This window comes from Mustela nigripes, chromosome 12, assembly GCF_022355385.1.
Source record: "Mustela nigripes isolate SB6536 chromosome 12, MUSNIG.SB6536, whole genome shotgun sequence".
NCBI lineage: Eukaryota > Metazoa > Chordata > Mammalia > Carnivora > Mustelidae > Mustela > Mustela nigripes.
In genome coordinates this window covers 64,050,231-64,072,069 of record NC_081568.1, presented here as the reverse complement: position 1 = coordinate 64,072,069, position 21,839 = coordinate 64,050,231, and the positions used below count along the sequence as shown (strand labels likewise).

The 21,839-nt window shown below is 53.6% G+C and overlaps 1 protein-coding gene across 10 annotated transcripts; it reads left to right on the top strand.

Moving 5' to 3' along the window:
* The first annotated feature begins 4,555 nt into the window (after positions 1–4,555).
* RNF44 (ring finger protein 44) lies at positions 4,556–21,102 on the top strand. 10 transcript variants are annotated; one of them, XM_059417417.1, is made up of 12 exons: positions 4,556–4,730; positions 13,408–13,492; positions 15,400–15,551; positions 15,730–15,949; positions 16,371–16,538; positions 16,954–17,127; positions 17,240–17,401; positions 17,485–17,609; positions 17,932–18,019; positions 18,108–18,229; positions 18,364–18,463; positions 18,654–21,102. In XM_059417417.1, the coding sequence occupies exons 3-12, from the start codon at positions 15,445–15,447 to the stop codon at positions 18,714–18,716; spliced, it is 1,329 nt and encodes a 442-aa protein (XP_059273400.1). In that variant the 5' UTR covers positions 4,556–4,730; positions 13,408–13,492; positions 15,400–15,444; the 3' UTR covers positions 18,717–21,102. The 10 variants fall into 10 exon arrangements, with proteins under 10 accessions (XP_059273400.1, XP_059273397.1, XP_059273396.1 ...); XM_059417414.1 differs by having other exon boundaries at positions 13,405–13,492; XM_059417416.1 differs by lacking the exon at positions 4,556–4,730 and adding an exon at positions 9,919–10,466 and having other exon boundaries at positions 13,405–13,492.
* Positions 21,103–21,839: the final 737 nt, after the last annotated feature.

The window sequence follows — 21,839 nt, the reverse complement described above, 5'->3', positions numbered from 1 at the left end:
CCATCTCAAGCAGCACCTGTCTGCCTGCCACAGTGTGGACTGAGAAGCTCACTGAGCTCCAGTCTGTGAAAATCCTGTCTGTGAAAATCTGAGTAGGAGTCCAGGATCAGTTTTAGGGAAAGGCAGGCTGCCAGTCAAGGAGCGGGGCTAAGAGGCCAGGATGTGGATTCAGATGACTTGGGTCCTAACCCTGCCACCCACTGACCAGCTGGGGGCCTTGACTATCTTCCTGAACCTCAGTGTCCTCATCTGTAAAATGAGTGTAATGGCAGAACCCAACACAAAGGTTTATTATAAGGGTTAATCAGGTAGGTGCAGTTCTCTTGAGCTTACCCACTCTCATATCAGGAGAGTGTACTTTTTGGTTTCATAGACCTTCCCGCTTGTGTTACTCGTCCCCTATTTGGAAAAAAAAAACAAAAACAAAAAACCCTCAGGGAATACAGGGAAGCACTTAACACAATAGCAAGAGATAGAGATGTGCACATGGTATAGTGATTCAGACACACACCAGGGCTCTGTCCTAGCCACTGTTCTAGGTGTGTGGGTTCTTTTTTTAAATTTTGTTCAGAAAAGCTTCCCATTGCCTGTCTTTGTTGGCAACCTACTGTCTGCACCCACTATGTGCCTGGAAATTGATCGAGTTGAAATCAAGTCCTCACTTGCCTCCAGCTAGCTGGATGACATTGGGCAAGTCACTCCTCTCAGACCTTCCCCTTGTTCATCTGCATCATGGAGACACCATACACCTCCCCTTCCCACCCCCCATCCCTGCCACATGGTATAACCTCAGGAGTTGAGCTGGAGAGCCTGAACTGGGAGTGTCCATTTGCTGTGGCTGTGTCCAAATCCTCCTCAACTTCCCAGTCATCCCTCTACGCTGCACACAGCTTTGCAGAGTACAAGATTTCTTCCTTCCTCCATTCTACAGCCCAAGAACAGCCCCTCGGTGTCAGAAACTCACAGCCTCCAACCCTAGAGAGAATTTAGGACCCAAGAAACCAGCTCCTCCCCAACCCCAGACCCCTGAGCCCCTTTCCCAGACACACATTCCCTCTAAAGTACCCTTTCCAAGTGGCTGCTTTGTCATGCTTGCATGCCTCCAGTGATGGGGAGCTCACCTGCTTACATGGCCTCCACTCCAAGACTCCAGCCATACATGTCTCACTGAGTTGAGAGCTTCCCTGACCACTTCCATCGGGTCCACCTTCTGAGAGTACCAGATCCTGCTTCCTGTCTTCCAGAGCTTTCCCTCTGGAGCTTTCCCAGGCCCCTCCAGCCTCTCCCCACTAACAACAGAGGCAGGAGTAGCGGCCATGCAGACCTAGGTTCACATTCCAGTTCTGTCCCTTTTCTGGCTGTGTGTCCTAAGGAAAGCCACTCTCCTCCTCTGAGCTTTATTTAGCTTCTGCATCAGGAAAATAAGGGAAACGAATCATGTGGCTATTTCCTTTCAGAAGTTTCACTAACCTCAGTTAGTGGAGTTCTGAGATGGAACATAACGCCTCTGAGCCCTCTAGGAATGTGACTTGATGCCTCATGGTCCTGCTGGGTCTCCTTGACACTTCGGTGTTCTTTCAACAGACAGGGATTGAACACTTGCTTTATGCCAGACACTGTGCTTGGTTGAAGGGGACCAGGTATTCCTGCCCCACAGAGGAATAATCTGAATGAGAGCAGAGTAGGCCAGGCCAAGAGGAAAAAAGGGAAGCCCAGGCACACAGAATAGGGTGTACAAAATCCCATTCCAGAAAGAGCCTGACCCTTGAGGGGAGCTGAAAGACCAAGACTGGAGCACAGAGGCCATTTGTTCAGAAGACTGGGTTTCAAAAACGATTGTACATTTATACAGAGGAATACTATTCAGTGACTTAGAAACATCTCTGTGTCCATGGCAGTATTATTCACAGAAGCTGAGACCTTGGGAAAAACCTAAGTGTCCATCAACAGATGAATGGATAGAGAAGATGTGGGATATATACACAGTGAAATAGTATTCAGCCATTAAGGGGCGCTTGGGTGGCTCAGTGGGTTAAACCTCTGCCTTAGGCTCAGGTCATGATCCCAAGGTCCTGGGATCGAGCCCCGGATCAAGCTCTCTGCTCAGCGGGGAGCCTGCTTCCTCCTCTTTCTCTGCCTGTCTCTCTGCCTACCTCTCTGCCTACTTGTGATCTGTCTGCCAAAAAAATAAATAAATAAAATCTTTAAAAAAAAAAAAAAAAAGGAAGGAAATCCTGCCATTTGTGACAGCATGGATGGGCCTGGATGGCATCATGCTAAGTCAAACAAGCCAGACAGACAAATATTGCATCATGTCATTAATATGTGGAATCATTTTTTTAACTTTTAATTTTTTATTTTTTTTAAAGATTTTATTTATTTATTTACTTGACAGACAGAGATCACAAGTAGGCAGAGAGACAGGCAGAGAGAGAGGAGGAAGGAGGCTCCCCGCTGAGCAGAGAGCTTGATTCAGGGCTCCATCCCAGGACCTTGGGATCATGACCTGAGCCTAAGGCAGAGGTTTAACCCACTGAACCACCCAGGCGCCCTAACTTTTAATTTTTTTAAAGCTTTTATTTATTTATTTTAGAGAGAGAGAGAGAGCACGAGCAGGAGGTGCAGACGGAGAGGGAGAGAGAGAGACAGACTCTCAAGCCAACTATGCACGTAGCAGAGCCTGATGCAGAACTCGATCCCAGGACCCTAAGTTCATGACCTAAGCCGAAACCAAGAGTCGGATCTTAACCCACTATGCCACCCTGGTGCCCCTATACGTGGAATCTTAAAACAAAACAAAACAAAACTGAATATGTAGAAACAGATTGTAGAATGTGGTTGCCAGGTGCCAAGGGCTGGGGCATCAGGGAAATTGGGTGATGTTGGTCAAAGTGTACAAACTTTCAGTTATAAGATGAGTAAGTTCCAGGGATTTAATGTACAACATGGTGACTACAATTAACAATACTGTATCTTATTTTTGAAAGCTGCTATGAGAGTACAGCTTTAATGTTCTCATCTTAACAACAACAAAATGGTAATTATATGAGGTAATGGATGCATCAACCAATGTTATTGTGGTAACATTTTGCAGTATATACATGTATCAAATCATCAAATTGTACACCTTGAACTTACACAATGTCCTATGTCAGATATATTTCAATAAAGCTGGAGGAATGATGGGAAGTATCAGACTACTCATACACACAATAGATAGGATCTCAAAAACATGAGGACCACTGAAAGGAGGCAGTATCTACAGAGCCAGCCATTCCATTGATCTGAAGTTCTAAACCCATGTAACTAATCTATAGTGACAGGAACCAGAGGAATAGTTATGTCTGGAGGGAAATGACTTGAAGTAGGTAAGAGGGACCTTTCTGGGGTGATGAAAATGTTCTCAATCTTGACTGGAGTTTTAGTTATACGGAGGCATACATTTATGAAAAGTTCACTAAGCTATACACATAAGGGCTTGTGCATTTTAGCGTTTATCTGTAAAATATATTCTAAATTACGCCTTACTGTAGATGTAGTTCTGATGAGGGAAAGGGGAAGGAAGAAACAGGTTTGTTAAAGGATGAACCGGAGTAAGGCAGAAAGCAGGCTCCAGGTGTCAGGAGTGAGTAGAAATCTTGGAGTCTGCCACTTCCTAGCAACATTTCTTCACCTCACTAATGCCTCGGTTTTCAAATCTATAGAACAGGGATAATAATAATTTTCTCTCTCTGAGTTGTTAGACTTTAAGGAATAACGAAGTTAATTCATGTTAAGCACTTAGAACATTGCTTTACACGTGATAGAAACTCAACAAATGGAAGCTTTAAAAAATAAGACGGCCTCCAAGCATCTGGCAGAGGAGCCCATGCCCGGATCGTGGGGCAGCCTCTGCCAGGCGAGGCCTGCAGGGACTACAACGGGATCGACCTGGCGGGCGCGGGGCAGGCTGGGAGTTGTAGTTGTAGTTCTCGCCCGACTAAACCGCCCACGGACGCGGGGCCACCAGGATCAAGGATCCGCTCTGGGAGTGGGGAATGTCCGACCAGAGGAGGGGGCGGTCAGCTCTGCTCCGGGGTATCTCTAGCGATGGGCATATCCGTCCTATTGTCACTGGAGTCTCCTAACCTCTCGAAAAGGGAATCGGCGCTCGCAGTTCGAAGACGAGAAAACAGGCTTAGAGAAGGGACCAAAGCTGGGAACATCTACGGACAGCAGTCTTTACTCTGTATTACTGACCCTACCCCCCCCAATCCGAAGCCGGGGAGGGGGACAAACTCTCCGGGCAGCAAAGGTTCTTTGAACGGGCATGGAGTCGCGTTATGTTCTGCATTTCACAGACAAGACAGAGTCACTCGCTCGCCCAACATCACGCGGGTATTAAGTGAGCCGCTGGGATGCCAGGCCCTAGGTGCTTCGCCCTTGCACGCCCTTTGCCGCCCCACTCTGAGGGGCGTGGCCTAGAGGCGCCCCGCCTCCTCCACCCTCCGCTCTTGTGCACTTGGTGCGGTCCAGGTAGTTCCACACGCGCACAAGATTGGGGGTGAAGCTGCGCAGCCGCCGTAGGCCGCGCGCCCGGGTGGTGAGGTCTGCGGACGGTTCCACTGCACGGGGCCAGAGGGGGGGCCGCGGCAGGCGGCGCTCAGGCCGCAGCGGGACCCGGACCCCGGGCTGCAGCGGGAACGACTCGCCGGCCGCCCGGTTGGGGTGGAGCCCAGCCGCGGTCCCAGGTAACGCCTGGCTGGGACCCTGCGCCATGCGCCTCAGGCTCGAGGCCAGCGAGGACGGAGCGATAGGGGGCGGTCGCGGGCTGACAGAGTAGCTCAGGGACTTCCAGCGAGGCCTCTGCCTGCGTCTGCAGTGCTGAGCTCGGTGTGCCGGGACCGGGAGCCGGAGGTGCTCCGCTCACCAGGGCGTCCGCCCGCCCGCTAGGTCCTAGTGCCCCCGTTTGGGGACAGCCCCCCACGAACTACGAGTCCCAGAGTGCCCTGCGCCCCGCACGTGACCCGACCGGCACCCACCCCACCCCCACCCCGCGCGGGTTCCGGCTCGCGCAGGGGCCCTGTTGTCAGGGAACAGGAACTAAAGTGGCGCCGCAGTCCTCCAGCTTCGTAACGTCCTTCCAAACATTTTACCAGCGCTCCTTGTGCCAGCCGCTGGGGAGCCAGAGCTTCCCGAGCCTTGCCCTGGAGCCTCTGCGGGTCCGAGGAACAGGCCACCACACCCCAGCGCCGTAGATACAGCTTTCAGAATGGCAGAATGCGGGGGCGGGGGCGGGGGCGGCGGTCCAGAGAGGGTGTGTGTCTTATGCAAGGTCACACAGCTTCCGTTGCCTAAGGATCTCTAGACTCGAACTTGAAGGGCTGTCGGGGGTCAGGGCGGTGGTGTGAACAGGACGGGGTAGGAAGCCTGGCCCTCAGGAGAGAAACTTACATGGAGAGAAAGTGGGGAATCCAGTTGAACTCATTTCCTTGGGTCTGCCTGGTGCCGCACTCCTGCAGGCCCCCTGTTTTCATCTCTGGATGATGTGATAGTACCTGCTCCCACCTCTGCAGACCCCGGGAGTTACAGCGGCCAGAGCTGCAGCGGGGAGGGAATCAGAAAGGGGAACCCCTTCCAACACCGTGCCCACAAAACTCACACACTCAGGTGCAGACCCAGACTCAGAAAGTTGGGTAGGTCGGTCAAAGATGCACACACAGTGGGAGAAACTGTTGACCCACTGAGGTAGGTACTGTCCCCTCCGTTTTACCCCTGGCCAAACTGAGCTGTAAAAAGGTGGTGACTTCCTCAAAATGACATAGCTAATAAGGGGCAGAGCCAGGCTCCAAACTCAGACAGGCTGACCAGAGGCTCTGTATTTAACCATCAGTGTGTGCCTGTCCTCAGTAGCCTGTAGGAGATGAATAATAGTGGTACACACTAAGTGCTCAGTAAATATCATGTGTCACTAGTGTTATTGTCTTGATTTTACAGATAAGACTAAGGTAGAGAAAAGCCAAATAACTCACCCAACTTAGAACTAAAAGTACCCCTGACCTGAGCCCCAGGCCCATGAACACCTTAATGGCGCCCTGCCCTACCCCCATATGCACAAACAGCCACTTCTTTTTAGGGGAGCCAAAGCTTGGAGCTCAGATGTGAAGGTGGTGTGTTCAGGCGTGTCCTGAGCAGAGAGGACTTGGCAGGGAGGCCATCAACCCCCAATGTGGGGTGTGTGAGGCTCTGGGCTCAGGTCCGCAATGCTCAGTGGTAGCTAGGAGGTCTTTGTCCCAGGCTGGCTCTACCAGGCTGTGCTGTGTGACCCTGGGTGATCCCTGTATCTGTAGAAGTTGAGGAGTCTTAGAAGAAAGGAGTGGGGTGCTTTCTGACCCTGAGGGAAAAATGGAGGCAACGAGCTGTCCAAGTTCTTAGGAAGGGCAGGGCCCCAGCAGGAATCCATGACCACCCCCCTTTCTGCCAAAGTGGAATCCCTCCCATCTGAAGAGGAGGCTTGTGGGTGGAAGCTGGAATGTAACATCCAGGGCTTTGCCTTGGAGGGACTGGGATTTGAATCCTCTGCTGCTCATGCACAAGTCCTTGAGCCTCCATGGTCTATTTTTGCCTTGGTGTATCTGTTCTTTTTATTATTGAGCAACCCTTGGGGACTCTCTTTTGACATTTGTATTGCATGAACCAAACTTAATGTGAGATTAGAATGTGATCCCAGGTTTGCCCCTTGATGGCTAAGTCATTCCCCTCCTCACCCATTTCTTCATCTGCAAAATCCTGGTGCCTAGCTCTTTGGTCATCGGGAGGACCAGTGAGATGATCAGGATGGGACTTCCTTAGATTGTGCAGGAAACCCTAGAACCCGAATTTCTCCACAGAACCTCACTGCACGTGCTTGCATAAGAATGAGCCGCCCCCTCCTGTGGCCTCTGGAATCCACTGAGGCACAAGGAGAGGCACTTCCTGAACCACTTTCCTCATATGTGAGATGAAAACAGAACCAGAGGCACTTCCTGAACCACTTTCCTCATATGTGAGATGAAAACAGAACCTGTCTTCAAGTGGTGGGGGTGGAGTAGGGTGGATGCGAGTGGGGCACACAGTACATGTGCAGGCCATATCACCACGTTGGGGTTCCCAAGCAGACCTGTAGGTGAACCTGAGGGGATTTCACCGGAAAGCCCAGACTTCTGGCTTCTCTGGGAATCTGGTAAAATTGAGCCTCCTGCCCACTTGCTCCAGGGTGATTCTGCATGTGCCCAGGAAGGTTTTTCAGATCAGGAGGAGAAGTGTTACTGGCCTCTGGCCCTGGGGGCACCCTGGGGGTCTGTGGGTGCTTGCTTAGGGCCTCCCAGGGGAGTAAGCCAGAAGGTCATGCGTGAGAAAGGACAGAGCAGGGTTTTCCCAGCCCTGTAGCATCAGAGGTGAGAGTCAAACTCCAAGCCCCTTCCTTAAGCATCTGCTGCCCAGTGTGAGCCAGCACCTGCTGGGGTGGGGGAGCAGCCCCATGGAGACGGTTTTTCTGCCAACCTGGTGCAGTGTGGTAACAGCTGTGCTGTGCATTAAGGAAGCCAGGGCAGCTGACTGCAGAAAACAGGTCAGGGAGGCCTCGCAGAAGCAGTCTTGGAGCTGAACCCCAAAGGCTGAGCAGGGTTCTGCTGGAGTTACAAGGTGGTGGGGAGGTTTTAATTAGAGTTGTACAGTCAGAGGTTTGGTGGCTTCAAAGTACCTGGCTTGATTGTGGCTGAAGAATTGCGTTCTGAGGGTGCAGGAGTGGTAAGGTAGTCTCTCTCCGGCAAGTCACTCTTGGGCAAGTCACTTCTTTCCTTGAGCCTCATATCCTCACCCATAAACTGAGCCCTTCTGGTGAAGGCTAGATGATAGTGCACTTAAAGATGATGAATTCCCTTAGGCCAGCTGGGGGTTATGGAGTGAGACATGAAGTGAAGTGACCGTGACAGGGCTACGTGCAAATCAGATGATATGAAGTGAAGACTGGGGTACGTCTAGCCCTGAGTTCAGAGATGGGGGAGGTTCAGTACATGCTGGAGACCCCAGAGCTTCCTATAAGAAGTGAGATGAGAACAGAGCCCTGAAGGACAGAGAGGAGAAATAGATTGGTAGCAAGGAGGAGAGAGGGCATCTGAGGGAGGCAGTCCATCTAAGCACAGGCAGGAAGATAGCAGGCAGGGAAGGCCAGTAGGTGCTCCATCGTGGCTGTGGGAGAACTGGGGAGAGGTGAGCCTGAAAGGCTAGGGGAAGCTGGTTAAGGACAGCACCAGGGGCAGACAGTAGGGAGCCATTGCAGGTTCTGTCCCTACACAGGCAAGCAGGGGGTGGTCTTAACAATGTGGCATCTTCCAATGAGGGGAGGATTTTCTAGTTGCTTTTACATAATGGGGAGAAATAAAAGGTCAGAAGGGACATAGGAGAAGGGAGAGTTGATGAAAAGGAGTTGCTTAGAGAAAGGCATCCCCTCTACACCCCCACCCCCATTCATTCTCATGCACACATAATTAAAAGCATGGTTAGAGTTGGGCAGGTAACATCGACAGTACTGCATCATGAACTTGCTCTCCTGTGCTTAGATATCTGCAGCGTGCCCCTGGGAACCATCTTCAGTCATTGCATTACTGGCTGCACATCCACTGTGCAAGTATAGATTGTGGCTGGTCTAAACAAAACTTGAATAAGTATCTCTGTTCCCCAAACTTCTGGGTTGTTTCCACTGGATAACTTTCCTGAAGGGGGATTTCTGGATTTCTTACTTTAAGGGAACAGAAGTTTGTATGGCTTAGAAGATTTTTTTTTTTTTTTTTTATTTGACAGAGAGAGATCACAAGTAGACAGAGAGAGAGAGAGAGAGGGAAGCAGGCTCCCTGCTGAGCAGAGAGCTTGATGTGGGACTCGATCCCAGGACCCTGAGATCATGACCTGAGCCGAAGGCAGCGGCTTAACCCACTGAGCCACCCAGGCGTCCCTGGCTTAGAAGATTTTAAAAAAATACTCTTTCACAGTAATTTTTAAAAATTTAATTTTTAAAAAAATATTTTATTTGAGAGAGAGAAGGAACAAGCAAGGGACGTGTCACTCAATCCCAGAACCCTGGGATCATGACCTGAGCCAGGAGAGAGTCTTAAACTCCATGCTGAGCACCGAGCCCAACACAGGGCTCAGTCTCACCACCCTGAGATCACTACCTGAGCTGAAACCAAGAATTGGAGGTTTAACCGACTGTGCCACCTAGGCACCCCTGTGTAGTTTTTTGTTGTTGTTTTTTAAGAGCAAATGTACATAAGCATATACAATAAAAAGTCTTATCCTCCGGATCCCATACTCTCTTCCAGTTCTCCCTGAGGACAGTTGTTTCCTGTATCTTCCAGAAGTATTCAGTGCAGATATATATCTAGTTTTCAGGAAAATGGATACATTGTAACACCCTGTTCAAGCAAATTGCTTTCCATTTTTATTTTTAAATTTGGAGTTATGAAGTACACCAAAGCAGCATAGAATATGACACCACCCCACCCTCAGTAGTTCTACACACAGGCTTTAATAAATGTTAACATTTTGCATTGGCATCTTGTTTAGTGGGTAGCCCTATGTCAGTGCAGCCCCACGCGGAGCAGTCCGGTTATTGATCATATGCACATGATTCTTTTCAGCCTATGCCCAGCTCTTGGATATTTAGAGCATTACTGATTTTTTTTCTTAAATAATCGATGTGGAGGTAATACCCCACTTTGTATAATGTTGCCCCTGTATTAAGGCAGAGGAGAATGAGCTCGGCTGTGGTTTCGGTTCAAATACCTATTCGGCCACCCTTCATAGCTGTGTGAGTTGGGAGTGAGTGGGTAACGCCCCCCTTGACCCTCCTGACCCATCTGTAAAATCCTGTAGCAATCCTTCCTTCTCATCGTCGCTGGGAGGAGTGCAGTAGGAAACTGAAGACTTATTTGGGCTTAGTTTTCCAAAACTCTTAAGCAGGGAGCCCTCTATGGAAGAGACCAAGCTCTCCCAGCCACGCGCCGACTGCTACCGGAGCGCCGGACTAGAGCAGCTCCTGCTTCAAACTGTTCCCCGCCCCTTTCCCGGGCCACGCCGGGGGCGGGGCGGTTAAGTGTCTCTGTGGCGTCGGCGCACGCAGGACCAATCCCCTTGCCCTGCAGGCGTTAGCTCGTTTGTATGGGTCACCCGCTATTGGTCCGTTGGGCAACCCAGGTGTCCCAGCTTTTTAAAGCTGCCGCGTAGTATAAACAAGGAGATGCAGGGCGGCCAGGCCATGATGTCATCGCGGCGCGGTAGCTCTTGGGGCTGACGTCATCTCCGGGGAGGTTGCCGACCCAAGGCTGTTAGAGCCTTCCTAACCCAGTTGGGCTGGTTTAAGAGGCCCCTCCTGCCTCGTCGAAGGTCAGTCCCATTGCACTTCAGTATCCCAGGAAGCGCCCCGTCCCCGAAGAGAAGACCATGACACAGTAAGTCCGGGCTGCGGCTCTTCTAGGGGGACCCATTTCTCCGGCAGGGAAACTGAGCCTCAGAGGCGCGAGTGGTTCACGAGTTTGCATAGCAAGTTCGAGTTGCAGCTGGTTGGCCTTGCCCACGCCGGGGTCTCCCATATTTAGCTCAGGCCATGTGGCCCCGCCCCCTGCTTGTGATGAGGGCGGTCACTTTAAGTGCGAAGGTGGGGGCAAGGAGGAGGTTTTAAGAAAATCTGCCTTTCAAGATGGCGTCCCATTAATCACGTGCCGAGTCGCGGCGAGCGATTGGCTCTCATAGCCCCCGCGGGGCGGAGCTCTTGGCTGGGCTGCCGCGGGCAGCAGCCGGCTACTGTTTGCCGGAACCTCCCGGCGCGCCCCCGCGAGCCCCCCTCCCGCCCGGCGCGCGACCCCGCCGCTTCGAATGTTGTGAATCAAATGTGGGGTTTGTTACATTCCGCTGCCGCCGCGGACAGTTCTTAAAGGGCCAGCCGCCTGCAGCTGCGCAAACCCGGCTGCGTCCTGCGCCGCCTCCCGCTCCCGGAGGGCCTGGGCTGAGAGGCAGACCGCGCGTGGGCCTCGCGAGGCAGACGCCGGCGGACCGACAACAAAGAGAGAGCCCCGGAAGGAGCTGGACTGCCCCCGGACCGGGGGGGTGGGGAGGGGAGCACATTGTTCCGCAGGGCGGGGGCTCTTAAAGGGTCCAGCAGCCCCCCTCCCCTCTGTCCAGCTTGGCCGTCCTAGATCGGGAACAAAGGAGCCAACGTGTGGCCTGGCGGCCCAAGGTGAGTAGGGGCCAGAGCCCCAACTCCCTATTTCCGCATCCCTGGAACTCCTGTCCCTCTCCCCTGGGATTGGGGGCAGTGATCTAGCTGGCTCCGCAGGGGTTAATCACGGGCGGTCCAGAGGGGATAAGGAGAGACCTCTAGAATCAAGGAGGATCACCCCCCCAGCCCCCAAGGCCGGGTCGAGCCTCCCTTCTCTGGAGGCTGAGTGCTGCGGAGGCTGAGTGCTGCGGTTGGAAAGGAAGGAGCCGCCCCCTCCCCCTGCCGCCGCCACTTCCTTTGTTGTTGCTTTTGTCTCACGCCGAGCACATGGTCCGGGAACCTCGGCTCTTAAAGTCACAGCGCTCTGGCCCCAACGCCGCAGTCCGGCCTCCCGCCCCCCATGTCCTTGCGAGCGCAGCACAAATGAGTGAGGGGGGACGTTGGGGGTCTCCTCGCCGGGCGGGTGTCTGTACCTTGGCCCCCCATCCCCGGGGAGGGGTGGATGAGGAAGCTCCCCGGAGCCCCTGCGCCTGGCCCGCGTTGAGGAGGGGCAGGTCCTTCAGGAACACTGGTTTCCTCCCCCGCTAATGTGACCACCTGGTTTCTTGCGTCTTGTTTCTTTTGGCTTTCTTTAGGCGTTCTAGGAAGGAGAGATTTCCACCCCCATTTCACAGCTGTGACAACTGAGGCTTACAGAAGCAGAGAGATTTCCTTGACCAAGGTCACCTAGGGAACTTGGGCTATCCAAGGACTCCTAGCTCTGAGGCTGATGGTCCTACTCTCAGCTACCTCCAGGCAGCACACGTTCGGAGAGCTCTGCTTGCCTACCAGGCAGTAGTGGCTTAGCCTGCCCCTGGCGGGGAAGGGGGCTTCTCATCCTGCTTAAATCTACTCCGGCTCTCAGGCAGACATCCCCAGGGCAAATGAATTGGCAGGGGTTTCCTAGACTTGGACTGGAATAGCTGCATGGGGCACTGGAAGTAGGGAATTGGCTGCCTCCTGGGGAAAGAGGTGGCTGCAAAGTGTGGTGCCTGCTTCAGGCAAGATTGGGTTTAGGGATGGGACCCTGCAGACCCATTTATCCACACCTCATTGAAAGTGCAGCACCAAGGACTATGAAAAGACAGAAATTGGGGGTGGTCACCTGGCCACCCTTGCAGTTTGACCTTGAGCAAGTTGCTTCCTCCAACTCTGGCTCTCAACTTGCTTCATTCACCACAATAGTTAGTCGTGAGTGCCTAAAACAGAAAACTCTTGATCCCCTTTAGGTACTGAAATTAGTTGGGATTAGGTGGGTTTGGGGGCTACTGATGCTAATGAGAGTGTCAGGGGTTGGGGGGATCTGGGCCTTGGTGGCCAGCAAGGCAGAACTAGTTCTGTCTCTCTCTCTGGCTTTGTGGGCTAGAACAAGTTACTTCCTTTCTCTGGGTCTCAGTTTCCTCAACTGTGAAGTGGGTGTGTCCCTTCCGCACAACCTCTGTTCTTAGTAGGACTTCCAAGAACCAGGGGTCCTTCCCTTGCCAGCTGGGATTTCCCCTAGGGAGGCATATTTCCCAGTATCTCTTGCAGAGCTTGAAGTGAGGGTGAGAGTGGAGGTTAACCTCTCTTAATTTCTAATAGTGATCACTCACACATGCGCTTTAGAAATCACCTTTCCTTTGCACAGTCCTTGCCAGTCCACTTGCAGGTGGTTATCTGGCTGTTCCATCTTACAGGTGAAGAAGCTGAGGCTGAGAGGGGAAGTGATGTGCCCAATCCTCAGCCAGGACTGTGGCCAGAGTTGGGGTATCGTGTAGAAGAATGCAAGGGTTGACACTTAAAACTTTGGCACAATCATCTACAGCGGGAGGCCCTTTGGTCTGCTGGTTTGGTTTCTCAGCTCCTTGCCACTTCCCTTTCCTGAGGAATGGGTGTTTTTGAAGGGGCTGACCAGAGCAGATTCCCATGTGCCTGAGCGCCTATGCCATCCACATCCCACAGACTTCAGCAAGGCAACCTGGAGCCGTTAAAGATGCTGCCTGGGCCATATCCCAGTGTACTCCAGCTCTGGCTGATAGACTCTGGACCTCACCTCACTGAGCCTTAGTGTCCTTACATCTGAGGGTTGCTATGAGGACTCAGGATGGCATGTGAGAAGTGTCATAGTCATTACTGTTACTATTCTTTATCAGCAGGACTGTCGGCTCCCAGGATCTCCGAGGTCAGTTAGAGCAGAGGTGCCCAAACCTGGCTGTGCCATAGAAACTGCTGGGGAATTTGGTAAAATATCTCAATGTCTTTGTTTCCCAACCCTCCAAAGATTCTGATCCAGAAGGTCTGGAGTGGCCTAGGAGTCTCTCATTTCAGATATTTAGCAGTATACTAGGAGTCTCTCTTGGCCTTTTTGCTAGGCTGGATTGTCAGCAAGAATCAGGAAGACTGTGGGTGTACACATGTGTGAAGGATGTACACTTGGCTCACCCCAGGGGTTACAGACCTAGTCACCTACGGTGGGCAGGTAGAGAATGGGCTTTCGGTGGTCTGGAGAGAAAGCTCCCGCTCCAGTGAGAGGAACCAAGCAGAAATGAAGGCCTAGTGGGACCAGATTTTCTGCTTTTTTTTCTCTCAGGAAGGAACAGATTTTTATGTAATCTCCCAATTTTTAATCATAGGCACCAATTTCCCTCCTGCCAAACTGTGTGATGGGCTCTCGAGTGTATTTACCACATCATTGCTGGACACAGGCCGGTCACTGGGCTCTGCCCTCCCTTCTGCCAAGTGCCAGAACCCAGGTTAAGCAGGAGAAATGTGAATTCCAGCTCTTACACGCCTGGCTGTGGCCATGGCCAGGTGCTATCCTAGCAAGTGAAGAGCTTCCCCTGGACGCTGGCTATGAGAGTTAGGGCCCCGGTTTGTAAAGCCGAGCACAGAGGAGGTGTTCTTGCCACTGCTGGCAGGAGGGAATGAGGTATTGAGGGTATGATGCACTGGCTCCCCAGCTGTGTCAGCAGGGAGGGAACACTGAAAGCTGGGTGTCGGAGATGCATAGGATTTCTGTCAGATGGAGAAGGGGCGGTTGGAGGAGGCCTCCCCGTGGCAGGAACAGCAAAGGGCTGGTCCTATTTGATGCACCCTTCAGCTTTGCACGGCCTGACAGATTCCAGAGTTTTCTCCGCCAGGGCCTCATCCCAACCTCTGGAGTTAATAAATGGTCCCCCCAGCTTATCCCACCTGGACCCCCCAACTCCTACCCAAGGGAGGACACCTGCCCCACCCCATTCCCACTCAACTTCCTCCTTTAGGTTCTCACTTCCCCTTTTTTCTCAGCAAGCCCCACCGCCACTTGGGGGCTGTGTTAGGCCCCCAGAGCAAGGGCCTGGCTGTATGCCAGACGCACCCACCCACCAGTGGCCACTTGATCACCTCCTGCAGAGCACTTGGGCTGGACCCCTTCTTGCTAGCATCAGGGTGCCGTGAGAGGCTTGTGGCCAGCTCACCTCCCAGCTTTGACACTTGGCCAAGTCTCTTTCAATCTCATTGACCCTCAGTTTTCTAGTCTGTGAACTGGACCTTGAAGAGTAGATGAAGTCACATGTGGGTAGGCACTGTGGCAACTGGTTATGAAAAGAGAGAAAGCTGATTTGAATTGAGAACCCCTGAGGGCAAGAACTGGGTCAGAACCTCTTACCTGGCAATAGTGGAAAGAGAAGGCCTGATTGGAGTCCCCCTAGAGCCAACACAATGGAATGGAGGAAGCTGGAGTGCCCTCCCAAGGACCCCCTGCTTCCTGGAGGTTGAAGTTATGGACCACCACACCAGAACAGGGAGCCCTGGGGACTCCAGCTTGAGGGAACCTTAGTGGAGACACCTGGCCTGGAAGCATGCTGGCCAGCCCTCTTAACTCACCTCTTAACTCACCATAACCCTGAAGGGGAACTTGATTCCATTTCATAGAGTAGGAAACTGAAACCTGGGCTCCCTGTCCCTGATCTGTCATCCTGGATCCCCAGTGCCCATGAAGGCGCCCAGACCCAGAGTGCACACTGCGAAATGGAGTACAGTGGCGTGGTGGACATAGTAGCCCTTAGAATCAGACTGCTGAGGTTTGATTCTGTCTCCACAATCCCTAATGGGGCAAGTGACTGGACTTCTGTGTGCCTGAGGTTGTTTATCTGTTTGCTTCCTAGGGTTGTGAGCCCTGGCCCAGCCCCTCCACCCCTCTGCCACCCCTGATGCGACCATGGGCTCTGGCAGTGACTAGGTGGCCACCCTCTGCCCCTGTGGGTCAGCGGCGATTCTCTGTAGGACCCGGCACTACCCCGGGCCAGCTCCGGGGAAGGTAGGAAGGAACCTCCTAGTCCTACAGAGCTTAGAACCCCTGGTACCAGCGCTGTCAGCTTGGGTTGGGGCATAGGGGCCAGGGGTGGCAGGGCACAGGGCCCTGAGCGGTCTTCCTTCCCTAGTGGGTAGTGACCTTGGCTTCTCTCCATGCTCTCTGAATGAGTGGCTCCCCTCAGTCCTACTGGGGCCTCCTCTCTGTGGTGCAGCCCCAGCCGCGAGGGCCCCCTGGCCAGCCTGCCTGCCCAGGATGAGCGCTTACCCTCCCAGCAGCCACCACCCCGACCACCACACCTCCCTGTAGAGGAGCACCGAGCCTCGGCTCCTGCCGGCAGGAGCCCCCGAATGCTGCACCCAGCCTCCCAACAGAGCCCGTTCATGGTTGATCTCCACGAGCAGGTAGGCAGAATACCCATCACCTCCGTTTCCCCACCCTGCTGGCCCCTCCCCACCAGCCTCTGGCAAGCCTGTCTGAGGACCAGAGGTAGCAGAACCCTGATTTCCCCTTGCTTTACTCATTGCATGTTCAGTGAAGCGTTATTAGCCCTGTTTTACAGGTTGGTAAATTAAGGCCCAGAGAAGGGAAGGGCCTTCCTTAGGAATACACAGTGGGTGAGTGGTAGAGTTGGAAGCCCCTCCCAGGTTCCCAGAGGGTTCTCTCTACCCTCTAGGGCTTGGGACAAGGAGTACCGGCAGGTGGGTACCTAGGTAGGCCCCAGCTAGAGAAGGGAAGGGAGGTGGCCCAGTAGGGCTTTCTCATTTGAGGGCAGCAACATGGCTATTTCTTCCTTACACTTCCCGGGTTTCTCTCTGCCCACAGGTGCACCAGGGACCTGTCCCTCTGTCCTACACAGTCACGACAGTGACGACCCAAGGCTTTCCCTTGCCTACAAGCCAACACATCCCTGGCTGCAGTGCCCAGCAGCTCCCAGCATGCTCCGTGATGTTCAGCGGGCAGCACTACCCCCTCTGCTGCCTCCCACCCCCGGTGAGTGAGTGCCTCCACCTCCTGCTCCATCCCCACTTCAGAGCCTCAGACAAGGCCAGCAGCAAAAGCAAACTGAGCTTATGACACCCATCCACACTATCAGAGCGCCTGCCTAGCTCTAGGCTTCCACCCTGCCCAGAAAGGCACGTGTATATTCGCAGATAGTGAGGGAGCACCTCAGGGTTCAGGGACCTTCCCAACCCAGTGCCTACCTTGTGGTTTGGAATTGTAACTGTGGGCCTTAAGAGTGTAGTGTCCTGCCTGAGTGGCCTCTGGCAGGGGTAGGAGGGGCCAGAAGGCTTCAGTGAGGTTACCTCTCAATGGGTGGAATGGCCCCTGGCCCTTGGCCCAGGCATAGGCGCAACCCAGAGCCTAGAACATTCTGCAGCCCCCTACCCCCTCCCTCTCTTGGCAGCTGATCCAGGCGTGTACCATGCAGCAGCTCCCCGTGCCCTATCAGGCCTACCCTCACCTCATCTCCAGTGACCACTACATCCTGCATCCCCCACCGCCAGCCCCACACCCCCAGCCTGCCCACATGGCACCTCTTGGGCAGTTTGTATCGCTGCAGGCCCAGCACCCGCGGATGGTGAGTCTGGACAATGGGTTTGATGCTCTAGGGGATGGCATGGGGGCCACGGCTTCCCTTGTTAGTGAGTCTGGCTGCCCACCGCCCCCACCACCACCCCTTCTTCTTCCAGCCTCTGCAGCGGCTTGACAACGATGTGGACCTGCGGGGGGACCAGCACCCCTTGGGGAGCTTCACCTACTCCACCTCTGCCCCAGGCCCAGCCCTGTCCCCATCTGTGCCCCTGCACTACCTGCCCCACGATCCACTGCACCAGGAGCTGTCCTTCGGTGTGGTAAGTACCGTCCCCAGCCAGACTCTAGAGTGATCAGGAGACAGGTCCACTGGGCTGATCTGCACCCGGCACCCCTCTCGTAGCCATATTCCCACGTGATGCCACGGAGACTGAGCACTCAGAGATACCGCCTGCAACAGCCGCTGCCCCCACCACCCCCACCGCCACCCCCGCCACCGTATTACCCCAGCTTCCTGCCCTACTTCCTGTAAGTACCAGTACATCTGCCCCAGAGCCATGGTGCTGTGGTCTCCTGGGGCCTCCAGTTGTTGGACCCAAACAAAGCCCCATGGGGTGCCTGGGGCCTCTGAAGCCATCTGGCATCTCCACCAAACCATATACATTCTCAACACCCACCAACTGGGTTCCTGGCCCTCCTACAATGTCCTGGGACAAACACTGGAGTCCCTGGTGTGAACGGTGCAGAGCTCTGGGCTTTGTTTCACAGAGGGAGTCGGGAGCAGCTCTGCACCCCCTACACCTACTGACCTTGACCCTGGGCCCCCCACACCTGTCTCCCCCTCCCCTAGCTCGATGCTGCCAATGTCACCAACAGCAATGGGGCCCACCATCAGCCTGGATCTCGATGTGGATGACGTGGAGATGGAGAACTATGAGGTCCCGTGGAACACTGTCCTGGGAGGTGGGAGCCTGGGGGACCTTCAGCCCTGAGTATTAATGACCTTCCCTTCCCGCCTGGATACAGGCCCTCTTGAACCTGGCAGAGCGGCTAGGAGATGCCAAGCCCCGAGGCCTCACCAAAGCAGACATCGAGCAGCTCCCATCGTACCGCTTTAACCCAGACAGCCATCAGTCAGAGCAGACACTGTGAGTGCTGTGCCCCTATCTCCTGTCCCCCTGTGAGCACAGGGAGACTACAAGGGGACCCCTTTCTCCAGGGGGTTTTGTACTATGTGATGAGCCTCCCCCTGCCATCAGTGACGCTCTGTGCCCCCTCCCAGGTGTGTTGTCTGCTTCAGTGACTTCGAGGCACGGCAGCTGCTGCGAGTCCTCCCCTGCAACCATGAGTTCCACACCAAGTGTGTTGACAAGTGGTTAAAGGTAATGCAACCCAGGCCAGATGCCAGATGTTCGTTATGTGGTAAGGGAGGGGGGTGGATGTTGGAGGGTTTCCCTTGTCATCATCTAGAAGTTCAGGCTCTTTTCAGGGATCAGATCCCAGAGGTAGAATAGACCCAGCTGGGGTGGGGGACAGGCAAGAGTGGAGCCTGATGTGTGGCTGCTCCCCCAGGCTAACCGGACGTGTCCCATTTGCCGGGCCGATGCCTCCGAGGTGCCCAGGGAGGCTGAGTGAGGCTCACAGCTGCCCAGGATAACCCTGCCCGAAGCTCTGGAAGCTTGGGTTGGGGGACCTGGGGAGGACGGGGAGGGAGTGGCCCAGGCCTGCCCCGTCACTCCCGCCTGCATCTCCAGAGCTGGTGCCAGGTCAGCCCCAAGAGAAGTCCCTGCAATAAGCCCCTGCATTTGCCAAGCTCCAAAGACTCCTGTCCCAATCTGCCTGCCAGTCTGCCCACCACGGAGCTGCCTGAGTTTCCTTCACTCAGTCTCCCTCCTGTTTGCCCTCAAGTCTGTCTCCTTTTCCTGCCAGCCCTGGGAGCCAGGAGTCCATCCCCTCACCCTCGACCCCAAGTGCATCTGGGGGAGATCCTCAGCCCCAGAATGGGCAAAGGGGGCTCCATCCTGGGTTGCCTGGTCTCTTGCACTGAAATGGTATGCTGCTTGCGGACAGAGGGTAGCATGAGGCCATTTCCCAGGCCTGGGTCCTCCTGCCTTCACCCCAGACTCAGGCAGCCAGCCCTACCCAGGCTGCTGTGAGGGTTGGCTCCCTCAAGGACCCTCACCCCAGTCACAACATTCCAGCCCACCCCCAGGCTGGAGGGTATCAGGGCCAGCCTCCTGAGCAGATGGGAGACAGGCCCTGAGCTGGGGTGGCCTGTGACCTGAGAGGGCCTGGGCCATGCAGGGGAGACGTGACCTCCTGTGTTCCTGGCGGCCACCCCTTCCTGGCAGTGACGGCAGCCAGACACACGCCCAATCTCCCCTTTCTGTTGTTTTGCATGAACGTGAGGAGCAGCAGTTTTTGTTTATTCATTTGGCCCAAAATCGCGTGTAGGATTTGGGGGTGTGGATTTTTAAATAATTTGTTTCCTTTTGGTTTAATGGGGGATATAGGGACCAACCAGGACCAAGCGCCCAGGGGCCGGGAATGGTCTGGTGGTGCCACCTGGTCTGCATGCATGTGTGCGGCTGGGGCTGGGCTGGGCAGCTGGCAGTCAGGGCTGGGGTTGGGGGGTGGTCTGTGCTCAGCTGATAACTGCCATGCACTGTACTGCACACGTCCCCAGAGCCTACCGGGACCGTACGCTTTTCAGGGCATTTCTCCCTCCAGCCAGGGCCTGTCTCCCACCTGACGGGGCAAGTCTCCTCCAAGGAAGTCCCAGGAGGACAGGGACCAGGGAGGGCGTGGACCCCACCTCCAGGGGCCCCCTCCCAGCCTGAGCCCTGCCCTCCAAGGTCTGGAGGAGGTCCCCGGTAGGGTCTGGCTGAGCTCCCATCTTCTCTTTCCCTAGTCCCATTCCTTTCCTGTCCTACCCCCAGCTGGGGTTGCTGCCCCGAACGAACCGCGTGTGGGGCCGGCACATCCTAGCAGGCAGCCCCTGGCGCCTGCTGCCTCAGGGATGCTCCAACCACCCTCGTTCTCCCTGCAGCGGCCCTGGCTCCCTGCCTCCCCTCAGCCTGCCATGGGGCCCCATCAGCCTGGCCCCACCCCCATGGAGAACCCAAAGTCTTACTGTATATAACTCCAGGTGATGTTTCTATATTTATAGCAGTGTTGAAACCCCATGTGTTTTACAGAGAACCACCCTCTCCAAACCCCCCCTCCCTTTCCCACCCCGACAAAAGGTTTTCCAGATCCTCAAGGTTCCTGGGGCGGGTGGAAACAGGCTCACGGGTTGTGTGTTGGCTGCAGCAGTCATTCCGATGAGCAGCTTTGGGGGGGAATACAACATTTAAAAAAAAAATCATTAAAAAAAAGATTTATAAAACAATTATTTAGGATGTTTGTGATTTGCCGACCTTGCTATAGATGCCATGTTACCAATGATTTCCTGTGGTGGGGGCTTGTCATTGTTTACTCTTTTATTTACCAACTTCTGGCCTAGGCATGACAGTGGGCACCATCCCCCAGCCCTGGCTGGGCCCAGCACCTGTGTTCTGTGTTAGAAAGGTGTTTTATGTATATGTGTGTGTGTGTATACACACACACACACACACACACACATATATATATATATAAAATTACATATATATATATAAAAATACATGTAATTTGGGGGGCCCTGTTCCTTGCACATTTTACAGTTACCTCATTTTTCCCATGTATGTATTTGAGAAAATGCTAATATATAGAGAAAAAAAATGGTTCTTAAAGCTTAAATGTGTGGTTTTTTCCATTCCATTGGATTCACATTGGTTTGTAGCATTTAACATAACTAGTATGTTGTATTATATATATGTGTATACTGATTGAAATTTTTAACAGATTTGTACTTTTTTTAAAATGAAAGTTGCTAGTTCTGCTTGACCAAGTAGTGCAATCATTATTTTTTTTAATATTGTTGCTGATTTCAGAGGGATATTCACTAATAAATGTATGATGTATATCAAGTATTGCCCAAGCTGCCTTTGGCTACCTGTGTTCTTTCTGTGGGAAGTAGGGGTAATGTCAGTCTGAGAGTGGGTAGGGGATAGGGATGAGGTGGGCAGAAAAGACTGTTCTCTGCTGTGGCACCTTGGGGGTACCTCCTGATCAAGAGGGTCTGCCAAGCCAGGTTAGTCATAACATTCTGGGCCATCTGCTTCACACTCAAATTAGGCAGGATTCTGTTGGCAAGTGGCAGGATTCCATGAAACTGGTTTTAGGCAACTGTCACTTGTTGGTCTCTCATTTCAATTCTGGAGGTAGGTTCTGCCTCAGGCGTGACTGGATTGGGCTCGGGCATGTTATAAACCAAGGTCTCCTGTCTCCTTCTGTGTGGTGGTTCTTGGCAGCTCTAGTTCAGTTTCTTCTAGTTTAGCATCATTCATGGGAAAACCATTTTTTCCCCGAAATTCTAATGATATTTCTGGGATGGAGTCTTGTTAGACCTGGTTTGGATTGTGGGTGCATCCCTGAGCCATTCATTACCATATCAGGGAGCTACACCAGCATGATCAGCCTAACTTGCATTACACACCCTCCCACACCCAGGAGACTACCTGGACTTGAGTCCCTCATCTCCAGGCTCAGTGGGAACTAGGGGCCTGAGAACCTCCCAGGGGACCAGGTTGGTGACGCGATTATATAACCCTTAACCCATGATGGTGTATGGTGCTGCAAGAGTATCAGCTGATTGTTAGCATGTCAAAGCAACAT

Excerpts from the sequence above, each read along its gene's own strand:
- RNF44 (XM_059417413.1), top strand. The coding sequence starts at position 15,445 with ATGCGACCATGGGCTCTGGCAGTGACTAGGTGGCCACCCTCTGCCCCT. Across the intron at positions 17,402-17,484 it reads AGGAGCTGTCCTTCGGTGTG|CCATATTCCCACGTGATGCC; the intron begins GTAAGTACCGTC and ends CCCCTCTCGTAG. Across the intron at positions 18,020-18,107 it reads TGGAGATGGAGAACTATGAG|GCCCTCTTGAACCTGGCAGA; the intron begins GTCCCGTGGAAC and ends GCCTGGATACAG.